At 44.4% G+C, this 12,534-nt stretch overlaps 1 protein-coding gene across 1 annotated transcript in view; it reads right to left on the reverse strand.

The window, feature by feature from the left end:
• Positions 1 to 12,534, reverse strand: part of FANCD2 (FA complementation group D2) — a gene marked incomplete in the record, with an annotated part of 1,113,076 nt that overhangs the window by 44,824 nt on the left and 1,055,718 nt on the right. The window contains 2 exon segments of the mRNA XM_053689418.1: positions 2,448 to 2,594; positions 2,680 to 2,754. Coding sequence (XP_053545393.1) covers positions 2,448 to 2,594; positions 2,680 to 2,754 — 222 coding nt within the window.

Genomic DNA, 12,534 nt, shown 5'->3' on the forward strand with positions numbered 1-12,534 from the left:
GTGGAAGAAAACAAAGACTGAGTAATCTTACTCAGGCTTTCAAAGTTAGGGCAGCATTAAATATATGGGAGGCGCAGTGAGGATTGTACCCCACAAATTCCCATTGCTTAAAAGCCACCACTGCTCTACAGAAGAGACTGATATGGACTACGGCTACACCCTAGGACAAAGCAGCACAATCTTGCACTGCTGAAAAAATAATAAAATCTTGCTTGAAGAATCTTCTTTCTAACACCGAAACTTTACCACTTACTTGCTCTAACGTAGGCAAAGAGAATGACTGGGGTTGGAGGGAAGGGAGGTGATATTTAACAGCTTTGCTGTGGTGCTCTTTGCCGCCTCCTGCTGAGCAGTAGTGATATTCCCAATAGTAATTAGATGATCCGTGGACTCACCGTGTCATTATAAAGAAAAAAAAACTTACACACGTGCTCTGGTTGACAAGGAGCTAAACAGCACACATAGATTGACTCCAACTGCTCAGTAAATATTATTATTATTATCGGTTATTTGTAGAGCGCCAACAGATTCCGCAGCGCTAACTGCATAACTTCCATATTATAAAAGGTATTAAATGTCCCCATATCTGGAAGACAAACTAGCAAACTCTGAACTGTTTAATTCAATGTCCCCATAACCTCAGCGAATTTGAAGCCCTACTAGGCATAATTCCTCAAAGAAATATAAAGGACTTAGCCTCCAGGATCAAAGCTGTGAAGCAGGCACAGCGCCTCAAGGTCTGTCTCACCAAGCGCATCTGACAGGGACCTGAAGATAATGAGAAAACAGTGTAAATTGTTAACACTGATTTCTCAGGAGGTGATAGCTTTAAGGAGGTGATAGCTTTAAGTTTAGATAGTGGTCAGAGATCATTCCCTGCAACATCTAGATCCAGCATTCACCATAACTCTCACTAAGAGAATTACATGGTTACTCAAACACCCCAGTCCATACTTGAAGGGAATATACCCATTAATTGACTACTATTTTCTTCTAACACTTCTCTGCCATCCTCCTATAGTGACGAAAGGCAAAGAATGACTGGGGGTAAAAGGGAAGTGGGAGGGATATTTATAGCTTTTGGCTGGGGTGTCTTTGCCTCCTCCTGGTGGTCAGGTGTTGATATTCCCAGTAATGAATGAAGTCGTGGACTTTCCCTGCCTTTGGAAAGAAATTAATTTTTTTTGCTTGAATTAGGTTTTTATAAAGATTTATCCATACACTTTACATCATTACTGTTCAGATTCACATTTTATATTGGATTTATTAGAATCTGTAATAATAAACTATGCTAATTTAGTATACCTAGAAATAAGCATTTGTTTAAAGGGATAGGAAACCCCAAAACTGTTATTCATGATTCGGATAGAACATACAATTTTAAACAATTTTCAAATTTACAGTTATCAAATTTGCTTTATTCTCGTTATCTTTTGCTAAAGAAACAGTACTGCACTACTGGCAGTTAGCTGAACACAAGAGACAAATTTGTGCAGGCACCAATCACCAGCTAGGGCCCACTAGTGTAGTATATGTGCATATTCATTTTCAACAATGGATACCAAGAGAACAAGGCACATTAGAAAACAGAAGTGATTTTAAAAGTGTTTTAAAATTACATGCACTATCTGATTCTTGCCATTTTAATTTTGACTTTTCTATCCCTTTAAGAATTAAATGCTCTATAGTAAATACTAGATATGTGCTTTTGTATCCTTCGTTAGGATCTGAATGCGAAAGAAGGCAGCTGTTTGTGGCATTTTTTGGAGCAGGATTTATTCTTGTGAACGTGCAACACATTAAAATACGTGCAAATCCAGATCTTTAGTGTGTTGAAACTTCACAAAAATAATTCAGGCTTCAAAAAGAGCTGAAAGCCACTAGCTGACGCCTTCTTCTGCATTTAGATCCTAACGAAGGACTTACTTAAAGGAATATGAAACCCCAAATTTTTCTTTCATGATTCAGATGGAACATACAATTTCCTATTATCTAATTTGCTTAATTCTCTTGGCATCCTTGGTGGAAGAAACAGCAATGCACTACTGGGAGTTAGATGAAAGCCAATGACAAGAGGCATGTATACACAGCCACCAACCAGCAGCTCCTGAGTCTACCTATGTATCCATTTCAACAAAGGAAATTAAGAGAACAAAACAAATTGTATAATAAAAGTAAACGGGCAAGTTGTTGAAAATCACAAGATATATCTGAATCATAAAAGAAAAATGTGGGTTTTAAGTCCCCTTAAAGTTGCACACCAGCTTTTCTACTGTGTTGTTGCATGGCGGCAGAGTTGTACATATGCTGCTCCTAACTGGTATACTCGATGCTTTCTGCTTAAAAAAAGCACCTTTATACATTTAACCATTTACATGGATTAAACACATAGAGCATTTTATTATTAAGTAATTAATCAAGATTGTTGCTTTAAATAAATCACTCACCTGCAAATCTCTGTTCTTGAGATTTCCAAGCCAAAAAGCTTCCTGGCAGTTATTGAGCACAAGCATGGCTTTAACTCTAAACACAAATGACTCCAAGGTCTTCTTCAGCAGAGGCACATGATTAGTGAGACCTGTGTCCTGGCGAATCTAGATAGGGAATTATCATGGTTTTGATGTTAACCATTTGATGCTCAATATGACGACACAGCGGTCCCTTTAATAAAGTGCTTACCTTTGAGTGGCCGCACATGTGATGAAGTTGTCTGGTGCTTAGCTGTAAGGTTTTGAGCAAACTCTGCACATCTTCCTGCACGTAATGAAGATATATCATCATATAACCACAATAGGAATACATTATGTTAGGATTTCTGATGAGATTTTCATCCACCAAAAATAAATTTAATACACTACTGAAGTCACCTAATTATATATATATATATATATATATATATATATATATATATATATATATATATATATATATATATATATATATATATATATATATATATATATATATATATATATATACGGAAGAAAACTACTTTTATTAGAACTTAAACATGTTTTGCATGATTGAATATCTAGGTACCTGTTGACCATTCACTGATAGACAAGCACAATGATTTTAAAAACATAAATTATGCTTACCTGATCATTTTCTTTTCTTCTGACGGGAAGAGTCCACAGCTGCATTCATTACTTTTGGGAATTCAGAACCTGGCCATCAGGAGGAGGCAAAGACACCCCAGCCAAAGGCTTCAAATACCTCCCCCACTTCCCTCATCCCCCAGTCATTCAGCCAAGAGAACAGGGAACAGTAGGAGAAATATCAGGGTGAAAAAAGGTGCAAGAAGAACAAAAATGTACTGCCACCCTATAGATAAAGCGCGGATGGGAGCTGTGGACTCTTCCCGTCAGAAGAAAAGAAAATTATCAAGTACACATAATTTATGTTTTTTCTTCTTAAACGGGAAGTCCACAGCTGCAATCATTACTTTTGGGAAAACAATAACCAAGTTAGAGGACACTGAATGCAAACAAAAGGGTGGGTACAAAAAAGGCGTCTCCTTCGAAAGTCACCACAGCCTCAAATTACTCAAAATACACCACATAAAAAAACTACATATGACATGGGAAAAACCGGAAGCCCGGGTAACCACTCATCAGTCACGCAACCTGCAAAGCCGTCCTAGAGACCACTCAGACCCAGAGTCTACCGAGCACAAAGGCTTCCGAGGAGTCAGCCCTGCAGCACTCAACTCCCACAGAAAACATTTCTGACTTAAAACCAAAAAAACCTCTATAAATCCCAGAGAGGGAGAGGAACCCAGAAGAGATCCGAAGGACCAACCAACATGGGCTGAAGACAAACTGGTCAAAGGTCGCTATCTACCCCCGAGAGGGAGAATAGAAGACCCCATGAGATAGCCAAAAGGCCCCAATCCAATTAGAGCAACACAAGGTTGCAACAGGACTACTGTCCAGGGAAACAAATTCCATAAAAGGACAAGGACCAGAAGATAAGTCCATAGTCAGGGGAAATCGTCACTAGAATGACCGGAAAGTCACACTCATATCCCTGACACTGCACAATACCAACCATGGTGTTCCTGAAAACCGCGAGTTACCCCTTGCAACCTAGACAAGTCAAAACCCGTCAGGCTAGACAAGCAGAGACAGAAAAACTATTCTAACCGCTAAAAAAGAGCTCTCCAATAGGGCACAGAGCCACCTGTGAGCAAAACTCACGATGACCAATCACGCAACAAAGCTGTCCTGAAACAACATGGGACACATCCCACCGAGAAGAGCCGAAAATCTCGACAAAAGATCCCTCCAAAGAGCGTTCCATCCCGGCAGCAGACACCGTCAGTAGAGAGATGGGCCTCAATTTAACAAAGTCTGGCGGACCTGATCCGACAGTGCAGATCAGGTCCGCCAGACCTTGCTGAATACGGAGAGCAATACGCTCTCCGTATTCAGCATTGCACCAGCAGCTCACAAGAGCTGCTGGTGCAACACCGCCCCCTGCAGACTCGTGGCCAATCGGCCGCCAGCAGGGGGGTGTCAATCAACCCGATAGGATTGAATTCCGGCAATGTCTGTCCGCCTGCTCAGAGCAGGCGGACAGGTTATGGAGCAGCGGTCTTTGTGACCGCTGCTTCATAACTGCTGTTTCAACACGGGCCGTCAAGCTCCTTTCGGAGCTTGATAGGCCCCAGTGGCACAAAGAGTCCCCCCATTAAAGAGGAGGACAGATTCAATACCAGCAAACGGCCCATACTGCAAAAAGCAGACTGATCCCCGGCCTTCTTTCCCGGATAAAGGTCCCAGACCAAAGGTGAAAGACCGAAAACAAGAGTCTCAGACCCTTGGAAGAAAAAGGATGGATCTACGAGGAATCAAACCCCCACAGTAGAACCCTGACCGAACTGGTAGGTTATCCTGAACCATGACAGGAACCTCATGCTCAGGTCCAAGGACCCCTACATAGCAGCCTTCCATAAAGAAGGAACACTCCTCAAGGGAAAAAAGTATTCTGACCCACAGCATTCAGATGCCAGAACCCATTCTATGATTTTGAGAACGCAAGAGAGGGAAAAAACAAGGACCCACGGGTCCCCTCACAGATACTGAAGTACATCCCAATCCAGGAGAACACGTAAAAACCCTTTCCTCACCCTAGGTGAGAAGAGGAGGATTAGGCAACGGTAACTACCCTACAATAGAGGCTAAACCCCAATACTGTCAGTCCAGTTGATACCACAACTGGAGCCTAGCAGAAGCATCAGATTTCCCAGCAGACAAGTAGGGATCCATCAGAAACCTCAAAGTGAAGCCTCAGGCTGATATAAATTTCCCATGAGAATCAGAAACTTCCGCCCGCTCCAAAGAGACACGCGGGAGAACCAAACCCCAAGGTTAAACAGGACCGTCAATATCCGTTCCAGGCAAGAGACATGGTCCTAAGCCAGAGTCCTCGAAAAAACAAAACCGAAAATGAAAACGGAAGCTCCTGAGGAACCCATAAGCTGCCTCCTATGGTTAGGAGTGCCCCAGACAGTGCCTTCCGCCATCTAAATCCTTAGATGTAAAGAACCTAGTAACATCCACAAACCCAAGAGTCTGAAAAAGACTCCCCACTGGTTTAGAAAAAGGGCAACCAGTACCCCTGGATCCCAAGGTAATCCATGTAGACAGGCCTAACGACCTGACCCACACACTGGAGAATAAAAATGATCAATTTCCAGACCCAGACAGGCGAAAAGACGGCAACTGACCCCAGACCTCCTACCCTTAAGCCCAAAGGGCTAGATCTGCAATAAGATTGACGAATAGCATTCAAGAGTCTAAAGACCATGGTAAGACAAGGGGCAGCTCTTATCTAGAGAAGACGACATCCTTGAAATGGAATAAAAAACGGGAGCCTCACAGCTCCTGGTAGAAAGGCAGGGTGGCCCCTGCACTCTACATACTAGAGCAAATGAAACACTGAGAAAAAGGAAGGACATGCCCGCACTTCCAGAACAAATGACCCAACCCAAGACTGGAGGGGAGAAATCCGGAGATAACGCAAGTGAAGACGCAAATCTTCCACCAGATACTAGACCTCCGGAAGTCAATCCCATCTCCAAAGGAATGGAAACCTACGGTTCCAAGTCCCCAGGAACCACAATGACGTCTGAAAAAGTCGGTCACGCATCTCAAGCAATATTGCCAGAAAAAAAAAAAATATAATTTATGCTTACCTGATAAATTCATTTCTCCTGTAGTGTAGTCAGTCCACGGGTCATCCATTACTTATGGGATTATATCTCCTCCCTAACAGGAAGTGCAAGAGGATCACCCAAGCAGAGCTGCTATATAGCTCCTCCCCTCTACGTCATACCCAGTCATTCGACCGAAACCAAACGAGAAAGGAGAAAACTATAGGGTGCAGTGGTGACTGGAGTTTAATATAAAATTTAGACCTGCCGTAAAAAACAGGGCGGGCCGTGGACTGACTACACTACAGGAGAAATGAATTTATCAGGTAAGCATAAATTATATTTTCTCCTGTTAAGTGTAGTCAATCCACGGGTCATCCATTACTTATGGGATACCAATACCAAAGCTAAAAGTACACGGATGACGGGAGGGACAGGCAGGATCTTTACACGGAAGGAACCACTGCCTGTAGAACCTTTCTCCCAAAAACAGCCTCCGAAGAAGCAAAAGTGTCAAATTTGTAAAATTTTGAAAAAGTGTGAAGTGAAGACCAAGTTGCAGCCTTGCAAATCTGTTCAACAGAGGCCTCATTCTTAAAGGCCCAAGTGGAAGCCACAGCTCTAGTAGAATGAGCTGTAATCCTTTCAGGAGGCTGCTGTCCAGCAGTCTCATAGGCTAAACGTATTATGCTACGAAGCCAAAAAGAGAGAGAGGTAGCCGAAGCTTTTTGACCTCTCCTCTGTCCAGAATAAACGACAAACAGGGAAGAAGTTTGACGAAAATCTTTAGTTGCCTGCAAATAAAATTTCAGGGCACGGACGACGTCCAGATTGTGCAGAAGTCGTTCCTTCTTTGAAGAAGGGTTAGGGCACAATGATGGAACAACAATCTTTTGATTGATATTCTTGTTAGTGACTACCTTAGGTAAGAACCCAAGTTTAGTACGCAGAACTACCTTATCTAAGGCCGATAACTCAGAGACTCTTCGAGCCGAGGAAATAGCCATTAAAAACAGAACTTTCCAAGATAACAGCTTGATATCAATGGAATGAAGGGGTTCAAACGGAACACCTTGCAGAACGTTAAGAACTAAGTTTAAGCTCCACGGCGGAGCAACAGTCTTAAACACAGGCTTAATCCTAGCCAAAGCCTGACAAAAAGCCTGAACGTCTGGAACTTCTGACAGACGTTTCTGTAAAAGGATAGACAGAGCTGAGATCTGTCCCTTTAACAAACTAGCAGATAAACCCTTTTCTAAACCTTCTTGTAGAAAAAACAATATCCTAGGAATCCTAACCTTACTCCATGAGTAACTCTTGGATTCGCACCAATATAAGTATTTACGCCATATTTTATGGTAAATTTTCCTGGTAACAGGTTTCCTAGCCTGTATTAAGGTATCAATCACTGACTCCGAGAATCCCCGCTTTGATAGAATCAAGCGTTCAATCTCCATGCAGTCAGCCTCAGAGAAATTAGATTTGGATGTTTGAAAGGACCCTGAATCAGAAGGTCCTGTCTCAGAGGCAGAGACCATGGTGGACAGGACGACATGTCCACTAGATCTGCATACCAGGTCCTGCGTGGCCACGCAGGCGCTATTAGAATCATCGATGCTCTCTCCTGTTTGATCCTGGCAATCAATCGAGGAAGCATCGGGAAGGGTGGAAACACATAAGCCATGTTGAAGACCCAAGGTGCTGTCAGAGCATCTATCAGTACCGCTCCCGGGTCCCTGGACCTGGATCCGTAACAAGGAAGCTTGGCGTTCTGGCGAGACGCCATGAGATCCAGATCTGGTTTGCCCCAATGATGAAGCAGTTGGGCAAACACCTCCGGATGAAGTTCCCACTCCCCCGGATGAAAAGTCTGGCGACTTAGAAAATCCGCCTCCCAGTTCTCCACGCCTGGGATGTGGATCGCTGACAGGTGGCAAGAGTGAGACTCTGCCCAGCGAATTATCTTTGAGACTTCCATCATCGCTAGGGAACTCCTTGTCCCTCCCTGATGGTTGATGTAAGCCACAGTCGTGATGTTGTCCGACTGAAACCTGATGAACCTCAGAGTTGCTAACTGAGGCCAAGCCAGAAGAGCATTGAAAACTGCTCTTAATTCCAGAATGTTTATTGGAAGGAGTCTCTCCTCCTGAGTCCATGATCCCTGAGCCTTCAGGGAATTCCAGACTGCGCCCCAACCTAGAAGGCTGGCGTCTGTTGTTACAATCGTCCAATCTGGCCTGCGGAAGGGCATCCCCTTGGACAGATGTGGCCGAGAAAGCCACCATAGAAGAGAATCTCTGGTCTCTTGATCCAGATTTAGCAGAGGGGACAAATCTGAGTAATCCCCATTCCACTGACTTAGCATGCACAATTGCAGCGGTCTGAGATGCAGGCGCGCAAAAGGTACTATGTCCATTGCCGCTACCATTAAGCCGATTACCTCCATGCACTGAGCCACTGACGGGTGTTGAATGGAATGAAGGACACGGCAAGCATTTAGAAGTTTTGATAACCTGTCCTCCGTCAGGTAAATTTTCATTTCTACAGAATCTATAAGAGTCCCTAAAAAGGGAACTCTTGTGAGTGGCAATAGAGAACTCTTTTCTACGTTCACCTTCCACCCATGCGACCTTAGAAATGCCAGAACTAACTCTGTATGAGACTTGGCAGTTTGGAAACTTGACGCTTGTATCAGAATGTCGTCTAGGTACGGAGCTACCGCTATGCCTCGCGGTCTTAGTACCGCCAGAAGAGAGCCCAGAACCTTTGTAAAGATTCTTGGAGCTGTAGCTAACCCGAAGGGAAGAGCTACAAACTGGTAATGCCTGTTTAGGAAGGCAAACCTTAGATACCGGTAATGATCCTTGTGAATCGGTATGTGAAGGTAGGCATCCTTTAAATCCACTGTGGTCATGTACTGACCCTCTTGGATCATAGGTAAGATGGTCCGAATAGTTTCCATTTTGAACGATGGAACTCTTAGGAATTTGTTTAGGATCTTTAAGTCCAAGATTGGTCTGAAGGTTCCCTCTTTTTTGGGAACCACAAACAGATTTGAATAAAACCCTTGTCCGTGTTCCGACCGCGGAACTGGGTGGATCACTCCCATTAGTAAGAGGTCTTGTACACAGCGTAGAAACGCCTCTTTCTTTATCTGGTTTGCTGATAACCTTGAAAGATGAAATCTCCCTTGTGGAGGAGAAGCTTTGAAGTCCAGAAGATATCCCTGAGATATGATCTCCAACGCCCAGGGATCCTGGACATCTCTTGCCCAAGCCTGGGCGAAGAGAGAAAGTCTGCCCCCCACTAGATCCGTTTCCGGATCGGGGGCCCTCACTTCATGCTGTCTTAAGGGCAACAGCAGGTTTTCTGGCCTGCTTGCCCTTGTTCCAGGACTGGTTAGGTTTCCAGCCCTGTCTGTAGCGAGCAACACTTCCTTCCTGTCTTGGAGCGGAGGAAGTTGATGCTGCTCCTGCCTTGAAGTTACGAAAGGCACGAAAATTAGACTGTTTAGCCCTTGGTTTGGCCCTGTCTTGAGGCAGGGCATGGCCCTTACCTCCAGTAATGTCAGCGATAATTTCTTTCAAACCGGGCCCGAATAATGTCTGCCCTTTGAAAGGAATGTTAAGCAATTTAGATTTAGAAGTCACATCAGCTGACCAGGATTTAAGCCACAGCGCTCTACGCGCTTGAATGGCGAATCCGGAGTTCTTAGCCGTAAGTTTAGTTAAGTGTACTACGGCATCAGAAATAAATGAATTAGCTAGCTTAAGGACTTTAAGCTTGTTTATAATCTCATCCAATGGAGCTGTGCTAAGGGTCTCTTCCAGAGACTCAAACCAGAATGCCGCCGCAGCCGTGACAGGCGCAATGCATGCAAGGGGTTGTAATATAAAACCTTGCTGAACAAACATTTTCTTAAGGTAACCCTCTAACTTTTTATCCATTGGATCTGAAAAAGCACAGCTATCCTCCACCGGGATAGTGGTGCGCTTAGCCAGAGTAGAAACTGCTCCCTCCACCTTAGGGACCGTCTGCCATAAGTCCCGTGTGGTGGCGTCTATTGGAAACATTTTTCTAAATATAGGAGGGGGTGAAAAACAGAATTTATGTTTACCTGATAAATTACTTTCTCCAACGGTGTGTCCGGTCCACGGCGTCATCCTTACTTGTGGGGATATTCTCTTCCCCAACAGGAAATGGCAAAGAGCCCAGCAAAGCTGGTCACATGATCCCTCCTAGGCTCCGCCTTCCCCAGTCATTCGACCGACGTAAAGGAGGAATATTTGCATAGGAGAAACCATATGATACCGTGGTGACTGTAGTTAAAGAAAATATTTATATTTATTAAAAAATTATCAGACCTGATTAAAAAAACCAGGGCGGGCCGTGGACCGGACACACCGTTGGAGAAAGTAATTTATCAGGTAAACATAAATTCTGTTTTCTCCAACATAGGTGTGTCCGGTCCACGGCGTCATCCTTACTTGTGGGAACCAATACCAAAGCTTTAGGACACGGATGAAGGGAGGGAGCAAATCAGGTCACCTAAATGGAAGGCACCACGGCTTGCAAAACCTTTCTCCCAAAAATAGCCTCAGAAGAAGCAAAAGTATCAACGGAATGTAAGGGTTCAAACGGAACCCCCTGAAGAACTGAAAGAACTAAATTGAGACTCCAAGGAGGAGTCAAAGGTTTGTAAACAGGCTTGATTCTAACCAGAGCCTGAACAAAGGCTTGAACATCTGGCACAGCTGCCAGCTTTTTGTGAAGTAACACAGACAAGGCAGAAATCTGTCCCTTCAAGGAACTTGCAGATAATCCTTTCTCCAATCCTTCTTGAAGAAAGGATAGAATCTTAGGAATTTTTACCTTGTCCCAAGGGAATCCTTTAGATTCACACCAACAGATATATTTTTTCCATATTTTGTGGTAAATTTTTCTAGTTACAGGCTTTCTGGCCTGAACAAGAGTATCAATAACAGAATCTGAGAACCCTCGCTTTGATAAGATCAAGCGTTCAATCTCCAAGCAGTCAGTTGGAGTGAGACCAGATTCGGATGTTCGAACGGACCTTGAACAAGAAGGTCTCGTCTCAAAGGTAGCTTCCATGGTGGAGCCGATGACATATTCACCAGGTCTGCATACCAAGTCCTGCGTGGCCACGCAGGAGCTATCAAGATCACCGATGCCCTCTCCTGATTGATCCTGGCTACCAGCCTGGGGATGAGAGGAAACGGCGGGAATACATAAGCTAGTTTGAAGGTCCAAGGTGCTACTAGTGCATCTACTAGAGTCGCCTTGGGATCCCTGGATCTGGACCCGTAGCAAGGAACCTTGAAGTTCTGACGAGAGGCCATCAGATCCATGTCTGGAATGCCCCACAGTTGAGTAATTTGGGCAAAGATTTCCGGATGGAGTTCCCACTCCCCCGGATGTAATGTCTGACGACTCAGAAAATCCGCTTCCCAATTTTCCACTCCTGGGATGTGGATTGCAGACAAGTGGCAGGAGTGAGTCTCCGCCCATTGAATGATTTTGGTCAATTCTTCCATCGCCAGGGAACTCCTTGTTCCCCCCTGATGGTTGATGTACGCAACAGTCGTCATGTTGTCTGATTGAAACCGTATGAACTTGGCCTTTTCTAGCTGAGGCCAAGCCTTGAGAGCATTGAGTATCGCTCTCAGTTCCAGAATATTTATCGGTAGAAGAGATTCTTCCCGAGACCAAAGACCCTGAGCTTTCAGGGGTCCCCAGACCGCGCCCCAGCCCATCAGACTGGCGTCGGTCGTGACAATGACCCACTCTGGTCTGCGGAAGCTCATCCCCTGTGACAGGTTGTCCAGGGACAGCCACCAACGGAGTGAATCTCTGGTCCTCTGATTTACTTGTATCGTCGGAGACAAGTCTGTATAGTCCCCATTCCACTGACTGAGCATGCACAGTTGTAATGGTCTTAGATGAATGCGCGCAAAAGGAACTATGTCCATTGCCGCTACCATCAAACCTATCACTTCCATGCACTGCGCTATGGAAGGAAGAGGAACGGAATGAAGTATTTGACAAGAGTTTAGAAGTTTTGTTTTTCTGGCCTCTGTCAGAAAAATCCTCATTTCTAAGGAGTCTATTATTGTTCCCAAGAAGGGAACCCTCGTTGACGGAGATAGAGAACTCTTTTCTACGTTCACTTTCCATCCGTGAGATCTGAGGAAGGCCAGGACAATGTCCGTGTGAGCCTTTGCTTGAGGAAGGGACGACGCTTGAATCCCTTCAGAAAGTCTTTTCTATGTATCAGAGCTCCTCACACATGCATCTGCATGTCATGCTTCTCAAAAACAAGTGCGCAATACAGGCGCGAAAATGAGACTCTGCCTATG

Source organism: Bombina bombina, chromosome 7 (genome assembly GCF_027579735.1).
Source record: "Bombina bombina isolate aBomBom1 chromosome 7, aBomBom1.pri, whole genome shotgun sequence".
In the NCBI taxonomy this organism is placed as follows: Eukaryota; Metazoa; Chordata; class Amphibia; order Anura; family Bombinatoridae; genus Bombina; species Bombina bombina.